The sequence below is a fragment of the Ahaetulla prasina genome, chromosome 7 (genome assembly GCF_028640845.1).
Source record: "Ahaetulla prasina isolate Xishuangbanna chromosome 7, ASM2864084v1, whole genome shotgun sequence".
NCBI classification, from domain to species: domain Eukaryota; kingdom Metazoa; phylum Chordata; class Lepidosauria; order Squamata; family Colubridae; genus Ahaetulla; species Ahaetulla prasina.
In genome coordinates, this window is record NC_080545.1 from 3,504,447 (window position 1) to 3,524,032 (window position 19,586).

Below are 19,586 nucleotides of genomic sequence, written 5' to 3' on the forward strand. Positions count from 1 at the left end.
CTCGTGGGCTTGGCTTGTCAGTATTAGTGAGAGTGTTTTAGTGCTTCCTTCATCAAGCTAAGGCCAAAAATATTAGAAAATTCTTTAAAACCTGGCACTCAAACAAATCAGCCATCAACAGGCACATAGAGTTAACTAACATCTACCAACCATTCAAAAGAGACAGTCAGAAAGCTAAAATACACCAGCCTAGGAGGTACCAACTCAGATGAACAAACTGACAGCAAACAATAACTAATCAAAGGACCACCGAAAAGAAAACCACACTCCCACCAACACTGACAGAGCAAGCCACCAGCATATAAAATGAGAGTAAACCCTACCTCCTTCTACCACTGAGGATGTTACCTAGTTGGGTAATGAAATGTCTGAGAGAAAACCAGCCGGCTCAGAGAGCATAAAGGACCTCATGGTTTAACCCCCTCTTCTATCAATACAAAGTTTCCCAATTTTTTTTCCCTTGCCTCGTATTTTCCCCACAATAATCCGGCAATGTGAGTGAGCTTTCACATGGAAGGAAGGGAGGGAGGGAGGAAGGGAGGAAAGGGAAGGGAAGGGAAGGGAAGGGAAGGGAAGGGAAGGAAAGGAAAGGAAAGGAAAGGGAAGGAAAGGAAAGGAAAGGAGAGGAGAGGAGAGGAGAGGAAAGGAAAGGAAGTAAACAGAAAGGAAAGGAAAGGAAAGGAAAGGAAAGGAAAGGAAAGGAAAGGAAAGGAAAGGAAAGGAAAGGAAAGGAAAGGAAAGGAAAGGAAGTAAATAGATAGGAAAGGAAAGGAAAGGAAAGGAAAGGAAAGGAAAGGAAGTAAATAGATAGGAGAGGAAAGGAAAGGAAAGGAAAGGAAAGGAAAGGAAGTAAATAGATAGGAGAGGAAAGGAAAGGAAGTAAACAGAAAGGAAAGGAAAGGAAAGGAAAGGAAAGGAAAGGAAAGGAAAGGAAAGGAAAGGAAAGGAAAGGAAAGGAAAGGAAAGGAAAGGAAAGGAAAGGAAAGGAAAGGAAAGGAAAGGAAAGGAAAGGAAGTAAACAGAAAGGAAAGGAAAGGAAAGGAAAGGAAAGGAAAGGAAAGGAAAGGAAAGGAAGATTTTGTTTTGCTTGTATTTGAATGCCAGCTTAAACTGAAAACCCATTTCGAATAAAAGCTATAATGAAATTAGACCTCCAAATCTCAAAGAACTATTGGTTCTTTTAATAATAACCTTTTTCTCTCTTCTTCTCTCTTTCACTCTCAGCCCCCCTATAAATCTATCAATCTCTCTGCTTTACAGACATTCTGCCAGGCACAAGCCGAAGGTTGCCCTGAGTCTTCGCTGCCTCCTGCCGGCATAATTTTCATCTATTTGTTCAAGATCAACTTGGCAAGAAGTGGTGGGGGGGGGCAGAGATTCGCTTCAAAAACCAAAACCACATAACACCGTAACCTTGACTCCTAAAGGTCTTCATCTATCAAACAAAAACAAGTTTCAAGAACAAACCCCCGGATCAGGCCGGGCCGGTGTGGCGTTTCCAGAAAAAGCAAACAAGCCTATCTTTCAACCGAGTACAGTCAATAAATTAGCCATTCATTTCAGAGAGGTCTTTCTCCTGAGGATAAATAAAAAAAACTTGAGATAAACTTCTTGTCCTGGGAATCCTACAGCTGTAAGGCTACCTGTTGTTGTTGTTTTTGGCAAAAAAAAAAACCCGGCCGAAATGGGATTTGCGATTATTGTATTGATTTACTGATTCAATGTACAGTCTGCTTTTCTGCTCAAGGCCATTAATAAAACTTGCTTTAAAAAAAAACACAAACGTTCCAAGAATAAAATTAATATTCAGCTCCAGGGCTGGGCTTCCAAAATTTTAGCAAGGGGTTCTTTGCCGGCTTGCTGGGTGGGCGTGGCCTAGTCAGCCACCATTTGGAGGTGGGGTTCCCCCCCCCCAAAAAAAAGTGGTGTTATTAGCCATCAAACCTCAAAAATACACTTTTCCCAAAGGGTTTCCACAATTTGGGCCACTACTGTAGGTGTCAAAGGATGTTTGCACCATGTGCCTGTTAACAGCTGTATTTCAGGTCCAGATTTGAAACCTGAACTGTTTTTTTATTAGGTATAATATCAGGAAAAAAAATCGATAAGTATGTATTGAATATTGCAAGTTTTGACAGCAGGGAGGATTATATTCGCCCAATACTGGAAAAATGAAGATACACCGCGAGATGAAGAGCTAGTCAAGAAGATATTCGATGGTGCAGAAATGGAAAGATGGACGCTGAAAATTAAACAGAAAGAAGATGCAGATTATTATCAACTATGGAATCTATTTCACCAGTGGCTGGAAAAAAGAGGTGGCGATTAAGAATGTGAATAGAATAGAATAGAATAGAATAGAATAGAATATAATGGAATGGAATGGAATGGAATGGAATGGAATGGAATGGAATGGAATGGAACGGAACGGAACGGAATGGAACAGAATAGAATAACAGAGTTGGAAGGGACCTTGGAGGTCTTCTAGTCCAACCCCCTGCTTAGGCAGGAAACCCTACACCACTTCAGACAAACGGTTATTCAACATCCTCTTAAAAACTTCCAGTGTTGGAGCATTCACAACTTCTGGAGGCAAGTTGTTCCACTGATTAATTGTCCTCACTCAGGAAATTTCTCCTTAGTTCTAGGTTGCTTCTCTCCTTGATTAGTTTCCACCCGTTGCTTCTTCTCCTGCCTTCTGGGACTTTGGAGAATAGCTTGACTCCCTCTTCTTTGGGGCAACCCCTGAGATATTGGAAGACTGCCATCATGTCTCCCTGGTCCTTCTTTTCATTAAACTAGACATACCCAATTCCAGCAACCATTCCTTGTATGTTTTAGCCTCCAGTCCCCTAAACCTCTTTGTTGCTCTTCTCTGCACTCTTTCTAGAGTCTCCACATCTTTTTTACAATGTGGCAACCAAAACTGGATGCAATATTCCAAGTGTGGCCTTACCAAGGCATTATAAAGTGGTATCAACACTTCGCATGATCTTAATTCTGTCCCTCTTTTGATGCAGCCCAGAACTGTGTTGGCTTTTTTGGCAGCTGCTGCACACGGCTGGCTCATATCTAAATGGTTGTCCACTAGGACTCCAAGATCCCTCTCACAGTTACTACTATTGAGTGAGGTACCACATAATGATTGAACAATAATTACCCAGACAACACGATGTTCATGAAGCACTAAGAAATGTATTTAGTAGAAAACCAATTTAAAAATAATTTAATAAAAACAACCCACTATATTTCACACTAGTTTTTGCACACTGGTGAAATGGACACCCATTCAGAGCCCATCATGCTGCGTTTCTCCAGGATGGAGTCTAACCGAGAGGCGGACAGAGAACCTGCCAAGTTTTCCAGACTCAACCTTTTCTGAGGAAAATTGTCTGCTTTCAGACTCGTTTGGCAGCTTCAAAGTTGTATTATGTGCCTGACGGTTTTATTACCGATGGGCCTAAATTGTTTCCAACATTCCAGTGAAAATATGTGGTGTTTTTTTTTCTCCACACATTACAGACTTTAGTACTTTTGGCTTAATTGTTTCAAGGCTCACAAAACAAACTGGGTTTTTTTCCCCCACATAAAATAATTCTGTAGACTAAGGACAACTGCCAACTGCGATCAATAATGCTAACTGGAACCGTACCTATTTACAGAGAAATATTTTCCAATTCAATGCTTATAGAATAGAATAGAATAGAATAGAATAGAATAGAATAGAATAGAATAGAATAGAATAGAACATAGAATAGAGGTAGAGGTAGAGGTAGAGGTAGAGGTAGAGGTAGAGTAGAGTAGAGTACAACAGAATACAACAAAATACAACAAAATACAATATTGAGGAGAGGAGAGGTGAAATCCAGCAGGTTCTGACAGGTTCTGGAGAACCAGTAGCGGAAATATTGAGTACTTCAGAGAACTGGCAAATACCACCTCTGGTGGGATGGGAATGGAGATTTTGCAATATCCTTCTCCTGGAGTGGGCTGGGAATGGAGATTTTGCAGTATCCTTCCCCTGCCACGCCCACCCAGCCACGCCACACCCAACAAACCACACCCAAAGAACCAGTAGTAAAAAAATTTGGATTTCACAACTGGAGTAGAGTAGAGTAGAGTAGAATAGAATAGAATAGAATAGAATAGAATAGAATAGAATAGAATAGAATAGAATAGAATAGAATAGAATAGAATAGAATAGAATAGAAAAGAAAATATGGAATAGAACAGATAGAATAGAATAGAATAGAATAGAATAGAATAGAAAATATGGAATGGAATGGAATGGAATGGAATGGAATGGAATGGAATGGAATGGAATAGAATAGAAAAGAATAGAATAGAATAGAATAGAATAGAAAAGAAAAGAAAAGAAAACAATAGAAACTATGGAATAGAACAGATAGAATAGAATAGAATAGAATAGAATAGAATAGAATAGAATAGAATAGAATAGAATAGAAAATATCGAATGGAATAGAATAGAATAGAATAGAATAGAATAGAATAGAATAGAATAGAATAGAATAGAATAGAATAGAATAGAATAGAATAGAATAGAAAATATGGAATGGAATGGAATGGAATGGAATAGAATAGAATAGAATAGAATAGAATAGAATAGAATAGAATAGAATAGAATAGAATAGAATAGAATTCTTTATTTGGCCAAGTGTGATTATGCACACAATAAATTTGTCTCTGGTGCAGAAGCTCGCAGTGTACATGCAAAGCAACAAAACAATCATAATAAAAAAGAATAATAATCATAATAATGAGAATGATACCAATAAGCGAAGGTAGTGGAACAGACGAGAAGGATCAACGAAGGATAAAAGAAACCTAGCCATGCTATAAATGGGTAACAGACAGAAGACAGAAGTTAGGGTTCGGCAGAGTGACGGCACCAGGCGAAACACACCACCCAGCCAAAGCATCACCCTGGCCAAATAACCAGCCTGGAAAGGACCTCAGCAATGCATCAGAAAGAATTTTGCGATTGTCCATTTGTTTCGAAGTCTGAACCCAAGCCTCTTCGTATTGTTTTAGGCAAGGCTGTCGGCATTCTTTCTCCTTTCCTCGCTCAGCCCTTTCCACCTTCCTCTGCTGCTCCCCCCTCAACCTCTTCTTGCAAGACGTCCTTGAAGATTGATGGTCTACATAACCCACTTAAGAGACAGGGCGCAATTTTGACATTTCCTGACCCGGGAAGGCTTAATTAAATGACATGTTCAAAAAGCTGAAAGCAGACTGTTGTTCTTGGCAGGGAGACCTGCGTACCCGAGCAAACAAAACACTTTGCTACCTCTAGAAACGACATCAAGGGCTTGCAGAGAGAGAGACAGAGAGACAGAGACACAGAGACAGAGACAGAGAGAGGAGCTATGATCCCAGGCCAAAAAAAAAAAAAAATTGGGCCGGCCAAAGAAGACATTTCCTTCAACTGAATCTCCAAAGCTCCAAATTGGCTCCCATAAAAATTCCCCAAACACAGACTTCCTGTTTGGCACCGTAGGTGATGGCGATGATCTTTACGATCACCAACCTCTGGATTATGTGGAATCGCTAGGACAGCTTAAATCTGCTGTCCAGCGGTTCGGAAAACCCCCTCTTCGGGAGAAGGAGAAGGGGTGAGCTGAGGGCAGAGGTTGAATTTCCCTAAAGCCCCTGAGAAAAAAGGGGTTTGAAGGGTTAAGTTCCCTCCAGTAACCCGAAGTGCTCCAGATCCGAGGATTCTTCTGCTTTGGCGGAACCAATCACCACGACCAAACGCCGAGATTTATTTTGGACAATAAAGGATTATACCGGACAGAACGAAAGTGGGAGAACTTTAAGCAAGTAGCCAAGCCGATTCCCCGATACTTTGTAACAAGCTTGAAAACAGCAAGAAAATGGAGGCGAATTGTTAACAAGTTAACGAGTGGAAAGCGAAAGTGATACTTTCAGCGTGTGCCTCTGCAGTTGGTAATTTGCATGTTACTTGCTGCTTTAACTCTTTGCTGCCTGCTGATAGAATCTAGGAGATTTTTAAATACTGCTTTAAAAGACTGTGTTTCTCAGAAGTTAAGAAGATTTAAAGTGAATATTAAGTTGGAAATAAATAAATAAATAATTTTATAGAAGATGGCAGCCAAACAATTAAAGTCTACTGTAACAAAGAGCTCTGGAACTTTATCAGCTGGTGCCTCTCCAGCTCATACAGCAGAGACTAGAACATTGAATTTAGAGGCGTTACAAGAGAACTTAAAAGGCTTTATAGAAGAAAAATTTAAAGTTATAACTGATGAGATGTCTGAAATGAAAGAGCAGATATCAGAAATTCAAGTGGGAAATAAAGAAGTTAAAGAAGGATTTGTAATGGCAGTACAAAGTTTGGCAACGAATGTGATTTTATTGGAAGAGGAGGTTGAAGTAATTAAGCAACATAATTCAAAATTAGAAAATAAAATGGATGAATTTCAAAGTAAAATGGAAAAGACAGAGGATGAAATAGTTTTGATACAATACAGAAATATGGAATTTGCTCTTAGAATCCGAGGTTTGAAAGAAAATAAGGAAGAGAATTTAAGGGAAATTTCTTCTGAAGTATTTGCTGAGATATTAGCAGCTCGTCCAGCAGATGTGGCTTATCAAATTGAAAAAATATATTGTGTGAATTCTTGGATAGCAAGGCAAAAAAAGTTGCCAAGGGATGTTGTTATTTATTTTACAAGCAGAATAGTGAGAAATCAGATTTTGCAAGCTTCATATAAGGGGGAGAAGATTCAGATTGCTGGTCAAGATATCTTGATATTAAAGGAAATTCCACCAAAAATGTTAAGGGCTAGGAAGGAATTTGCCTTCCTGGTGAATGAACTTAAAAAACATCAGATTGAATATAGATGGGATATTCCAACTGGTATAATAGTATATTATGCAGGGAAAGTACATCGTTTCAATACGGTTGGAAAAGCAAGAGAATTTTATGTTGAGGTATTAAAAGTTGGAAGTCTTCCCCCATTGGAAGCTAGAAGAAGGGAGGCTGAAGTGAAGGAAAGAGAAGTGAAGCAGGTACAAGAACAGATTGTGATGGAAGAAGATTTATTACAAGTGTTGGAAATACCTACGACGGGTTTAGATTCAAAAGAACAAAGGCTGACTAGAGCTGCTGCTAAACGCAAGGAACAAGAGATGAAGGCACAACAACAACTGGCAACTACTACAATGGAAACAGTGGAGGAGCAAGGCCTAAAGTAAAATGTGATCTGCGGCTGGTGTTCCAAAAGTTTCCTTTGGCCGATAATGGCAATTAAACTATTATCTTGGAATGTTAATGGCCTGAATTCACCAGAAGAGAAGGAAAGTATTTCATTATTTGAAATAATTTAAAAATGACATTACCTGTTTACAAGAAACACATATTAGATTTTGTTAAATGTTGGAGATGCGATTGTGAAGATGCTACTTATTACCATATATGGTGGACTTGTAAAAAAGTTAAAGTATTTTGGATTAAAGGCTGGTGGATCATGCAGAATATTTTGAAAAAGAAGATTAAGTTTACTCCAGTTCTTTCTACTAGGAATAATTATGGACTATACAGCTATAGAGACTAAATGGATTTTGAACTTAATAACAGTCGCAAGACTTTTGATTGCTCAGTATTGGAAGAAAGAAGAATTACCTACAATCGAAGAATGGACAAAACAAAACAACAAATGGACACTCAAAGTATCAAATCTGGCAGAGATGACAAAAATCTCCGCTTACTTGAAAGACTATATACTAGAATATATTTTAGCATGGAAAATGTGGATTGATTATATTTAAAATAAGTATCAGATAAAAAAATATCGAATAGCATATGAGTAAATTTAGGAAATATTTTGTATTAGATATATTTTTGAAGGAGAGGGGAATTGAGAGTGTGACTAAGTGTGGTGTGACTAAAGATTATAATTTAGGAATTATTTTGGATTATGATTGTTAGTTTTGATACCCTGCATTTTGTTCTGGGAAGTCGGGGTGGGGGTGGGGGTAAGGGGAGGGAATTGGGGGTTTGGTAGAGATGGAGTGATGGTTAATGTACAGGGATTATTGAAGAAATATAATTAATGTAGGGTCGGGTCTGCATAGTTACCATTTTAGAACGGTGGGGAGGGAGAAAAGAGAGAGTAGGAGGTAGGAAAGAGGAGAAGAGGAAGGAAGAGGGATAGTAGAGGGAGAAGGAAGGTGTAGGGTGGAGGGAGGAGTGGATGTAGATAAGAGAAGGAGAGGAAGGTTTGGAAAGTAAAAGAAGGTAGAAGAGGGAAGAGTGTTAAAAAGGGTGGTGGTGACTGGGCAAGCCCGACTAATTGTATATAACTGTACATTGGATGAATTATTTGATATGATTGTAAAAATAAAACTTTTTATAAAAAAAAAAAAAAAAAAAAAATTCCCCAAACACAGCGACAGGGCAATGGATTAAAGGTAGAAAGTCAAGTTGTGTTGTCCCTGGATTGTTCCGCGGATTCTGCAAGGGCCTTTAATCAGAATAAAAGCAAACAGCGGGCGGTGCGGGACGCTATTGGTATTCTACTCTTTCGTGTGTCAACCTGCAAACCCAAAGGAAAATAGTCTCTTTTCTCTTTTTCAAACGGTGTGTTTATTTATTTATTTATTTATTATTCATATTTATATACCGCCCTATCTCCCGAAGGACTCAGGGCGGTTCACAGGCATATAAAACACTTATATACAATTTAAAATAAACATTAAAAAACTTATTCTAATGCCCAAATTATTAAAACTAGAAATATAAATATTAAGACCAATTTAAAACCCCTATAAAATTTAAAATCTACGCCAGTCCTGCACAGATGAATAAGTGTGTCTTGAGCTCGCGACGGAAGGTCCGGAGGTCCGGAAGTTGACGGAGTCCTGGGGGGACTTAAAGTCTAGCTGATGCTTTTCTGATATTTGGAATATCCCAGTGGGTGTTGTTGGTTTTTTTTTGTCATAACAGTATATATAAGCATAAGCATGAAACAACTATACAACATATAAGCGTATATATAATGAAAGGAAAGGGTTGTGGCACTTTGGGGGCGGCTAATGAAGTACCGTATTTTTCAGACTATAAGACGCACCGGTGTATAAGACGCACCAAGATTGTGAAGAGGTAAGCAAGAAAAAAAATTGTTTGCCCTCCCCGGTCCCCTGGAGCACTCTGCAGGCCTCCCAAACCCTTTGTGCGGCCCATTTTTTGCAAAAAACGGGATGTGCAGAGCAAGCCAAAAATGGCTGTATTTGGTGTATAAGACGCACCAACATTTCCACCCTCTTTTAGGAGAGGGGGAAGTGCGCCTTATATTCCAAAATGTATGGTAGATAGGATCCCGCCAAAGGACCCTGGGACCATCATAAATACCATCATAAATACAAGTTGGTTGCTCCGAAGTTTTGATCACGTGACTATGTGAATAAGTATGAAAAACAGTCGTACTTTTTTTCATTTTGAACGGCAGTTGTGAGCTGTTGTAAGTCGATCTATCTATAACCAAGTAGTACTAACTGAAGTACTAACGTTCGAGGCGAATTGGCGCCAGATAAGAGTCAACAAACTTCAAGGGTGCCTGAATTTAATTAGATAGATAAAGACTCCAAACTTACGATGCATTTGACCCCGCCTTCAGTCCAAGCCTGGTCATCCTCTACGGTTTTACTTTAATTGCATTTTAAATTTAAACTCTTTGTCTATTGTTTTAATGTTTTATAGTGTGTTTTAATCAATGTTTGCAAGCCAAGAGTCAGCTTTGGTGAGATGGCTGATCTACAAACAGAATCACAGAATTTAGAAGGGACCTTGGAGGCCTTCTAGTCCAACCTCCTGCATACAAATTGAATCAATCCATCAATTAAAAAGAAAGTTATAAAGTATGAAGGTGTGTAATTAGCTGAATTTGAACTTCTCCTAAGACCCTAACTGATACGTTGAAGGAAAAATGAGAAGGCACATTTTTTTCATTTACATTTTCCTCTTCCTTTTTTTTTTTTTTTTACTGATTGGGCCACCGGTTAAAAAAAAAATAAGCAAAACATTTTTTGCAAGTAGCTGTGATGGGCCCAAGAATGAATGCATCTTTGCATTTCTCTCCTTCAAAAAGTTATCGGCGTCACACAAAGGGCTCTGCGCTGATCAAATTCACAATGTTTGACTTCGACAACATCATTCCCTAAGAAAATTCCTTCCGTTCAGGATTCTTTCCAGCAACAAGAAAACGCTGAATGTTGCTATGAAAAAGACGAGCAAAAGGAAAAATTTAACGGCCGTAGTGTCCTTCCCGCAAATTTCCTCAATGCCACCGACAAAACTTTTGGTATGGGCAGATAAGCTGTTTATGGTTGACAAGACCGACACGTTGAAATTCAAAGGACGGACGTTTGCGCTTAAAGCTAAGAGGACTTTCCTGGAAATAAGCTTTGAAACCATCGGCTGACAACAGCAACAGAGAACCTCTCATTGAAGGCTCTCAAAAAAAGCTAGTTAGATGACCAGTTTCTGTGGGTGGTTTATTAGCTATCCTGAATTAAACAAGTTGAGCTAGATGGCCTGTTAAGAACATTTTCTGTAGCAGAAGGAATGACAGAGTGGGGCAGAGTGAAAAGGGACATGAGCCTAGAATCCCTGCGTAGCCACAAGCAAACTACTGTATTTTTCGGAGTATAAAACACACCTTTTCCCTCCCTAAAAGTGGGTGAAAATTTAAGTGCGTCTTATAGACCAACTACGGGGTTTTTTGGTCTCCTGAACCCTCCGTGCGTCGCATTTTCGCCCTCCCTGGCCCCCAGAAGCACTTGCAAAAAAAAAAAAGACCCATTTTTGGCAAAAATGGGCCATGCGGAGCACTGCTGAGAACCAAGAACTGGTTCGAACCGGCTGAAACCACCTCTGATCGGCAACGACATTTCCTTATTCAATCAGCTCCCCAAGAAGGAAATAAGCACATTTTAACGTCAAGAGCGTAAAAAACACATCTAGCTCCTGTAAGCCATTTTTCTTCTGATCCAACTCACATCCAGACAGCTGAGTTGGAATAAACTCAGAAGAATAAAGTCTGCAGCAAAAGAGAGATGTGAGAAGAGCACGACGGAAGAAGCAAGAAGAATGTTCTAATTCTTTTTTTCTTTTCTTTTCCTTGCACAATCAGTTCCATTCCAACGTGCCAAACATATATTTTGGAGCAACTTCTAAAGTGAACGAACACAGCTGGTCTCTGTCTGGCCATGATGAATTAATTCATCAGATGAACAGATTTCTGGAATGGATTACACGTAGTGGAATAAAGGAGAAGTTTTTATAAATCTCTTTATTTCCAAGGAATAATTGTTGGAAATAATAATTTCCAAGGAATCTTGATTGTAGAAAATATGACTTCAGTAACAGAGTTGTAAGCACACCAGAACAACTAGACACAAGAACAGTTTTTCCCCGAAGGCCATCACTCTGCTAAACAAATAATTCCCTCAACACTGTCAGACTATTTACTGAATCTGCACTACTATTAATCGTTTCATAGTTCCCATCACCAATCTCTTTCCACTTATGACTGTATGACTATAACTTGTTGCTGGCAATCCTTATGATTTATATTGATATATTGACCATCAATTGTGTTGTAAATGTTGTACCTTGATGAACGTATCTTTTCTTTTATGTACACTGAGAGCATATGCACCAAGACAAATTCCTTGTGTGTCCAATCACACTTGGCCAATAAAATTCTATTCTATTCTATAATTATTGGAAATAATAATTTCCAAGGAATCTTGATTGTAGAAAATATGACTTCAGTAACAGAGTTGTAAATGCCTGGAATGCACTACCTGACTCCGTGGCCTCTTCCCAAAATCCCCCAAAGCTTTAAGCAAAGACTATCTACTGTTGACCTCACCCCATTCGTAAGAGGTCTGTAAGGGGCATGCATAAGAGCACCAGCGTGCCTACCGTTCCTGTCCTAATGTTCCCTTTGCTTGTATTCATTTTGTGTGTATATTTCATGTTTATACTTATATATATTGTTGTGTTCGACAAAATAAATAAATAATGTAAATAAAAATAAAATAAATATTCCCCAGAAAGTCGAGAAGAAGTTAAACCTGCTTAGATGGATACACAGGTAGTCCTTGACTTATAACAGTTTGTTTAGTGACCGTTTGAAGTTAAAACGGCACTGAAAAAAGCGAGTTATGAAGGTTTTTCACAGCTATGACCGTTGCCGCATCGCCATGGTGACGTGATCAAAATTCAAACACTTGGCAACTGGCATGTACTTATGACGGTTGCAGTGTCCCAGGGTCACGTGAGCCCCATTTGTGACCTTCTGATAACCAAAGCTGATCTGGGGAAGCCAAATTCACTTAACAACCATGTTACCAGCTTAACAACTTCCGTGATTCACTTAACAACCGTGGCAAGAAAAGTCGCAAAATGGGGCAAAAACTCACTGAACAAGTATCTCACTTAGCAACAGACACATTGGGCTCAATTATGGTCGTACGTCGAGGACTTCCCCTATGAAAAGAAAAAGAAAAACTCTCCAGAACAAATATATATATAATTTAAAATGCTCAAATCTGATGGAACTCACATTGTATTCCGTCGGCCGCAACAATACATGAAACAATAGGTAAAGGTAAAGGTTCCCCTCGCACATATGTGCTAGTCGTTCCAGACTCTAGGGGGCGGTGATTATCTCCGTATCAAATCCGAAGAGCCAGCGCTGTCCGGAGACGTCTCCGTGGTCATGTGGCCGGCATGACTCAACGCCAAAGGCGCACGGAACGCTGTTCCCTTCCCACCAAAAGTGGTCCCTATTTTTCTACTTGCACTTTTTACCTGCTTTCAAACTGCTAGGTTGGCAGAAGCTGGAACAAGTCACGGGAGCTCACCCCGTTACGCGGCACTAGGGGATTCGAACCGCTGAGCTGCCGACCTTTCAATCGACAAGTTCAGCATCTTAGCCGCTGAGCCACCACGTCCCACAAATGAAACGATATAAAGAGGTTAAAATCCATATAATGTGCATTTTAATCCTGTGAGGTCGATTGGTTTGGAGCATTTTAACGTCTATGCCCTGTGCATTATTTCTTCCTATGATTATATCTCTTGATATACCCTCAAGCTTCTGTCCAGAGCCTCATGAACAGCTTTTCCTGTAACTTCTGATATTATCTGTTCTTTTTTTTTTTCCTGTTATGCTATAATTTATCTTCTTAAGAGAAAAGCAAACAGTTCTTTCCTTTGTGAGCGGGCATTTCGTGTCTCAAAGAAACTGCAATAAGTCCCCCACGTAATCATGTTAAGATCTCTCCGCCCCCCCCCCGCCCGTTAGATAATGAAGGAGAGCAACGTAACCAAAGGGTTAGATATAAATGCAAATACATCTAATTTAGTTCTGGTTTTTTTTATCGTCGATTGCTCTTTTGAAGGATCCTGGCAGTTTGCAACAGTGGAACCACAGATACTGAAGTTTAAATACTGATAACAAACCCCACTCTTTACTAGCCCTGATGATGTTACTAGTTAGGGAAATGAAACGTCTACTGCAAGAAAAAAAGCAAGCTCAGAAAGACATCAACGACACCCTCCTAAGGATTGATGATTGTCACTCAGGCAGGAAGGATATCATAGAACAAAAACAGATGGTTTTCAGTTCAGAGGTTTTGATGAACCTCGGGTCTATGACCTTGACAAACTTCCACCTCTCCAAAAAATTTAAGGATGTAGAATTTCAGGCAGAAGTCGATAACCTATAAAGGAGAATATTTGTAGCTCAGGGTTGAAACGACTAGCACTGATGATGTTACCTAGTTGGGTAATGAAATATCTGCAAGAAAACAACCAAGCTCAGAGAGCACCAAGGACCCCACAGTCCTCCTCCTCCTCTCTTCTAACACTGATGATGTTACTTAGTTGGGTCATGAAACGTCTGCAAGAAAACAACCAAGGTCAGAGTATGCAACGACCCCACAGACCTCCTCCTCCTCCTCCTCCTCCTCCTCCTCCTCCTCCTCCTCCTCCTCCTCCTCCCTTCTAGCACTGATGATGCTACCTAGTTGGGTAATGAAACACCTGCAAGAAAACAAGCAAGCTCAGAGAGCACCAAGGACCTGCTCAAAGACTTTGGCCACCAAACAAGGAAAAAGGACTCCTTGGAGAAGACCCTGAGGTTGGGAAAGATGGAAGGCCAAAGGAGAAGGGGAACAGCAGAGGATGAGATGGTGAGGTAGGTTCATGGACACAATGAACGTGAATTTGGTCAAACTCCAGAAGACAAAGGAACACAGGGGGGCGCTGCTGGATATTTTGGGGTCCGTGTTGTCGCAAAGAGTCGGACACAACAACAAACAACAATGCAATCTCTCCTTCCACGGCACCTCCCTGCCACGCAGGGAATCCCTGATGAAAAAGAAGTTTACGCTGGTCTTGTTTCAACCACCCTCGCTGATCTTTCTCATGCATTCAAGTAAGAGCGTTCCTTACTTCAGCAGCCAAATAGTTTCCGGTCGCCAGGTGTTTAAATCTGAACAGGCTGTTCCACTGTCCTGCACCACCTCGGCAAGGGTCATGATGCACCACCTGCAGAGAAACACACGGGGGAAGGGGAGATGTCAAATATTGTCACAACCTTGGAAATCTACCTGATTTATCCCCATATCAGCAACACCCGGATGAGAGAGAGAGGGAAAGAGAGTGGGGGAAGCAGAGAGAGAGAGAGAGAAAGAGGGAGGGAGAAGAGAGGGGGGGAGAGGGAGAGAGGAAAACAGAGGGAAAAGGAGGGAAGGGGAGGGAGGGAGGGTGGGAGGAGAGAGAGGGAAAACAGAAGGACGGGGTGGGAGAGAGAGGGAAGGAAAGGGAGGGAAGGTGAGAGAGGGAAGGAGAGGGAGGGAGGAGACAGAGATAGGAAAACAGGAGAAGGAGGGAGGAGAGGAAGAGGGGAGGAGGGAGTTAAGTAGAGAGAGGAGGGAGGAGAGAGAGGAAAGAGAGAGAGGAGGAAAACAGAGGGAGAAGGAGGGAAGGGAAGGAAGGGAGGAAAAGAGGCTGAGGGAGGGAGGAGAGAGAGAGGAAAACATGGAGAAGGAGGGAGGGAGGAAAAGAGAGAGAGGGAGGGAGAGAGAGGGAGGGAGGGAAGGAGAAGTTTTAACAATAAAAGTTTTGGGGCTCCATTGTGGTCGTAAGTTGAGGGCTAGCTGTATTAAAAAGACAAGAAAAAGTTCTCCAGAACAAATAGATATTCTGCGGACACAACCATTGTAGAAGTAGATCCAGGAAGACCATTTTGGAAAGCTTCTATGGATTCTCAATATATTGAGGGGGTATCCGTGCAGATTAAAGAGATTACAAGGAACATAAAGCCCAGCCAGGGAGTTTCTCTCCCCCCCCCACACACACACAAATACCTCTATTTCCCACAGGGCTTTCGAACTCGTTGCCGAAGTGGCCGACTGCCTCAAAGTTGTGCGAAGGAAAATGTGTTGCTTCTGCTGGTATTCATCACAGGTCAGGAACTTCTCCTGTTCCGCATGGAACAACCTGACTACATCTCCCTGGAGAGACAGAGAGATGGAAAGAGAAAAAAAGGTGAGAGAGAGATTGAGAGAGAGAGAAAGATTGAAAGAGATTAAGAGAGATATTGAGAGAAAGAGAATGAGAGAAAGAGAGAGAGAGATTGAGAAAGATTGAGAGAAAGATATTAAGAGAGAGAGAAAAAGAAAGAGAGACAGAGAGAGAGAGAAAGATTGAAAGAGAGAAAGAGATTGAGAGAGAGATTGAGAGAGAAAGAGAGAAAGAGAGAGAGATTGAGAAAGAGATTGAGAAAGATTGAGAGTGAGAGAGAGAGAGACAGAGAGAGATTGAGAAAGATTGAGAGAGAGAAAGAGATTGAGAGAAAGAGATTAAGAGAGAGAAAGGCTGGATAATCACTGATTTATAGTTTTTCCATAAAATTTAGGACAGAGATCCCAAATCTCTGCAGGGTGTAGAAGATCATCAAGTGATGTCCCTGGAAAATCGAAAACCCAAAATGCTGTCTTATTTTTATTTTCTTTTTCATGAGAAGGAGTTAAAAGTGAGAGTCAGATTGAGGGATACCAATGGACACAATCTTGCCAGGGCAGAGTGCTTAAAGGATGAACAAATTGACCTTACAAACACTTCCCACTTCTCCTTTTTATTTTGGGTAGACTGAGGAAATGTTGGTTATCAAAATGTGGTCAATTTGCCACCAGGTTTTTGGTGCAAGAGATCATAGCTGTGAAGCCATGGAAGACTAGATGTTGTCATCTTCTTGTTTATGGCCTTCTTCCAAATTTATTTCACTTCCTGACAGAGATGAAAAAAATGTAGGATACTGGGCAAAGAAATAATCATTTTTGAAGATGGATAAACAGGACCCAAGAAGGACCCTCCGATAAAAGATACGTTTCCAGAACAACTGGAAACATTACTTGTTGATCATAAAAATAGCTAAGATGGGGAGCTATGGAAATGAATAAATTTTATAACAATTTTTTTTTAAAAATGATACTTACCCCTTTAAGAACATCTTCTCTGTAGCAACTAAATTTCATGAACAAGGTGATTTTCCAACTGGTGTTGCAATTCACGGCGTTGACCTGCATTCAAGAACACGAAGAATTTGCAAGTCAGATTATGAAACTACCACATAGAAAAAGTTTCTATCGTGTTACACTCTGACCAATTTCTGTTCACCCATCTTTGTTTTAGATCCATTTTTTCTTAGAATAACTTTCTAAGAAACTTGCCTCCATAAGTTGTGAATGCTCCAACACTGGAAGTTTTTAAGAGGATGTTGAATAACCACTTGTCTGAAGTGGTGTAGGGTTTCCTGTCTAAGCAGGGGGTTGGACTAGAAGACCTCCAAGGTCCCTTCCAACTCTGTTATTTTATTCTATTCTATTCCATTCCATTCCATTCCATATTTTCTATTCTATTCTATTCTATTCTATTCTATTCTATTCTATTCTATTCTATTCTATTCTATTCTATTCTATTCTATTCTATTCTATTCTAACCTACCAAAACAAACCTAGTTAGATGCCTAAATCCTCATTCAAACCTACCTCCTTGCATCCTGGATTATCTAAGAGCTCTATGTTGCTGGCGTGTAGCGGTTGTCCTGCGTTAACCGGCATCAAGACAACTTTATCTCCGACAAGAATCTGAAGTTATAAGAAGAGTCACGTGTTATCATTCAATTATTTTCTCTTTTATTCTTTAAACATGAAACTCAAGTCAACTGAACATTCAAACATGCATCACAAATACCACTGACTGGTGCTAATGGTTGATACGGGTCGCTGCCAGCGTCCTAGGTATCAACCAAGTACTTTCTTAAGATGTACGATGTTCCGAGTAGCGCAGTTTTCTGCAGTTCTGCTGGTGTTATTGCAGGAAGCTGCAATTTGTTGATGTATCTTATAAAATTCTTGGACATGGTACCAAGTGCCCTGATGACAATGGGTATCACTGTTAAATGTTTCATCCATAGCTGTGTAGTTTCGATGTCCAGGTCACGATATTTCGTGATTTTTTTCCAGTTCTTTTTCTTCGACTCTGGCATCTCCTGGTACTGCGATGTCAATAAATTGTACGTTTCGGTTTTCCACAACTGTGATATCTGACGTGTTGTGTCCCAAGTGACGATCCGTCTGTGTTCGAAAGTCCCACAAGATCTTCACCTTCTCATTTTCTATCACTTTTTCCACTTTATGTTCCCATGACTTTTTGGATACAGGCAAGTCGTATTTTTTACATAATGACCAGTGAATTAATTGAGCAACTTGGCCGTGTCTAGCTTTGTAATCAATTTGTGCAATTTTGTGGCATTCACATATTAAATGTGAAACAGTTTCGACTTTGTTGTTGCAAAGTTGGCAGTTTGGATTGTAGGTGGATTTTTGTATCTTTGCTTTCATGGCATTAGTTTGTAGTGCTTGTTCTTGAGCAGCGAGTATTAAACCTTCCGTTTCTTTCTTGATGGTTCCCATCTTAAGCCGTGCCCATGTCAAGTTGTCGTCACATTTTCCTTCAATGTTTTTCAAGTGCTGTCCATGCAAAGCTTTGGTTTTCCATCTATTTAATCTGTCATCCAGCTGTTTTTCCTTATATTCTGCCTTTGTTTCTGTTGTTTTCATAATGTTCTCCATTTTCACAACCTGCAGCCATCTTTCTGTGCTATCATCATCATCATCATCATCATCATCATCATCATCATCATCATCATCATCATCATCATCACTTTATTTCTATTGCTGTTATTTCTATCATTTGGATTCTATCTCGTATCTTGGATTCTTACTGGGAATAAGAATTTATGGTTTTGGATTACAATTGATTTTAGCTTGGAACCAACCTGCTTCAATGTATTTTCACTGTCAGGATTTTACAGGCCCCTGTTTCTCATCCCTAAACATATATTAACATCATTCCATAAATTGCTCCAGAGTGTTTCCCCCTCATTTCTCCCAGAGGCACCGTGACTCAAGAGAAGAGAATATTTGTACTTTAGATAGGAACTGTGTGGGTCCTTGACGCCCTCTGAGCTTGGTGGTTTTCTTGTAGACGTTTCATGGCCCAACTGGGTAACAACATCAGAAATAGAAGGGAGTGGGGTTTGTGGAATGGAGGAGAATGAAGACAATGGAGGGAGGAGAGAGAGGAGGAGGGGAAGAGGAGGAGGAGGAGGAGGAGGAGGAGGAGGAGAACGGCTGTGGGGTCTTTGGTGTTCTCTGAGCTTGGTGGTTTTCTTGCAGATGTTTCATGACCCAACTAGGTAACGTCATCATTGCTAAAAAGGAGTGAGGTTTGTGGAATGGAGAATGAAAAAGGGAGGACGAGGAGGAAGGGGGAGGACGAGGAGGAGGAGGAGGACGACTGTGGGGTCTTTGGTGTTCTCTGAGCTTGGTGGTTTTCTTGCAGACTTTTCATGACCCAACTAGGAAACATCATCAGTGCTAGAATAAAGTGAGTTTGCTCTCTGTTTATATCCAAGGGTCTTGCCCTGTCAGTGTAGGTGGAAGTTTTCTTGGTGTTCCTTATTAGGGTATTGTTGCTTGATTACGGAGCCATGGATTACTAAAAAAACCAAACCAAATGACGGAAACGAAGGAAACGAGGTAAACGATCTGGGATCTTAATCAAGCTAAGAACTCGCACTAAAACTCCTCTGCCTTCAATTTTCCTAACAAATATACACTCACTTGCAAATAAGATGGATGAAATACTCCTCTTAAACAAATACTATTCTGATTTTTGCAATTCAGCAGTCCTATGCTTCTCTGAAACCTGGTTAAATGAATCAATTGAAAATAGCAGCCTGAACATTCCAGGATTTCAAATTGAACGATCAGACAGGATTCCAGAAACATCTGGTAAAAAGAAAGGAGGAGGCTTATGCCTATATATTATGCCTGGTGTCAAGATTTTAACATAATTTACAAATTCTGTGACAACAATTTAGAGACTCTAATTATCAACTGCAAACCTTACTATTCGCCTTGTGAATTTTCCTCATTTCTTCTAATTGCTGTTTATGTCC

At 40.2% G+C, this 19,586-nt stretch overlaps 1 protein-coding gene across 5 annotated transcripts in view; it reads right to left on the reverse strand.

Annotated features, from left to right (window-relative positions):
• The window catches only part of ITPR2 (inositol 1,4,5-trisphosphate receptor type 2), a 134,030-nt gene extending 116,817 nt beyond the window's left edge, over window positions 1-17,213 (reverse strand). For all 5 annotated transcript variants that reach the window (XM_058189724.1, XM_058189723.1, XM_058189721.1 and 2 more), the window contains exons 1-4: window positions 17,110-17,213; window positions 16,558-16,641; window positions 15,427-15,573; window positions 14,510-14,605 (exon numbers count right to left, since the gene is read on the reverse strand). In XM_058189724.1, coding sequence (XP_058045707.1) covers window positions 14,510-14,605; window positions 15,427-15,573; window positions 16,558-16,641; window positions 17,110-17,181 — 399 coding nt within the window. In that variant the 5' untranslated portion in view covers window positions 17,182-17,213. The remainder of the gene's footprint in view (window positions 1-14,509; window positions 14,606-15,426; window positions 15,574-16,557; window positions 16,642-17,109) is intronic.
• Window positions 17,214-19,586: the final 2,373 nt, after the last annotated feature.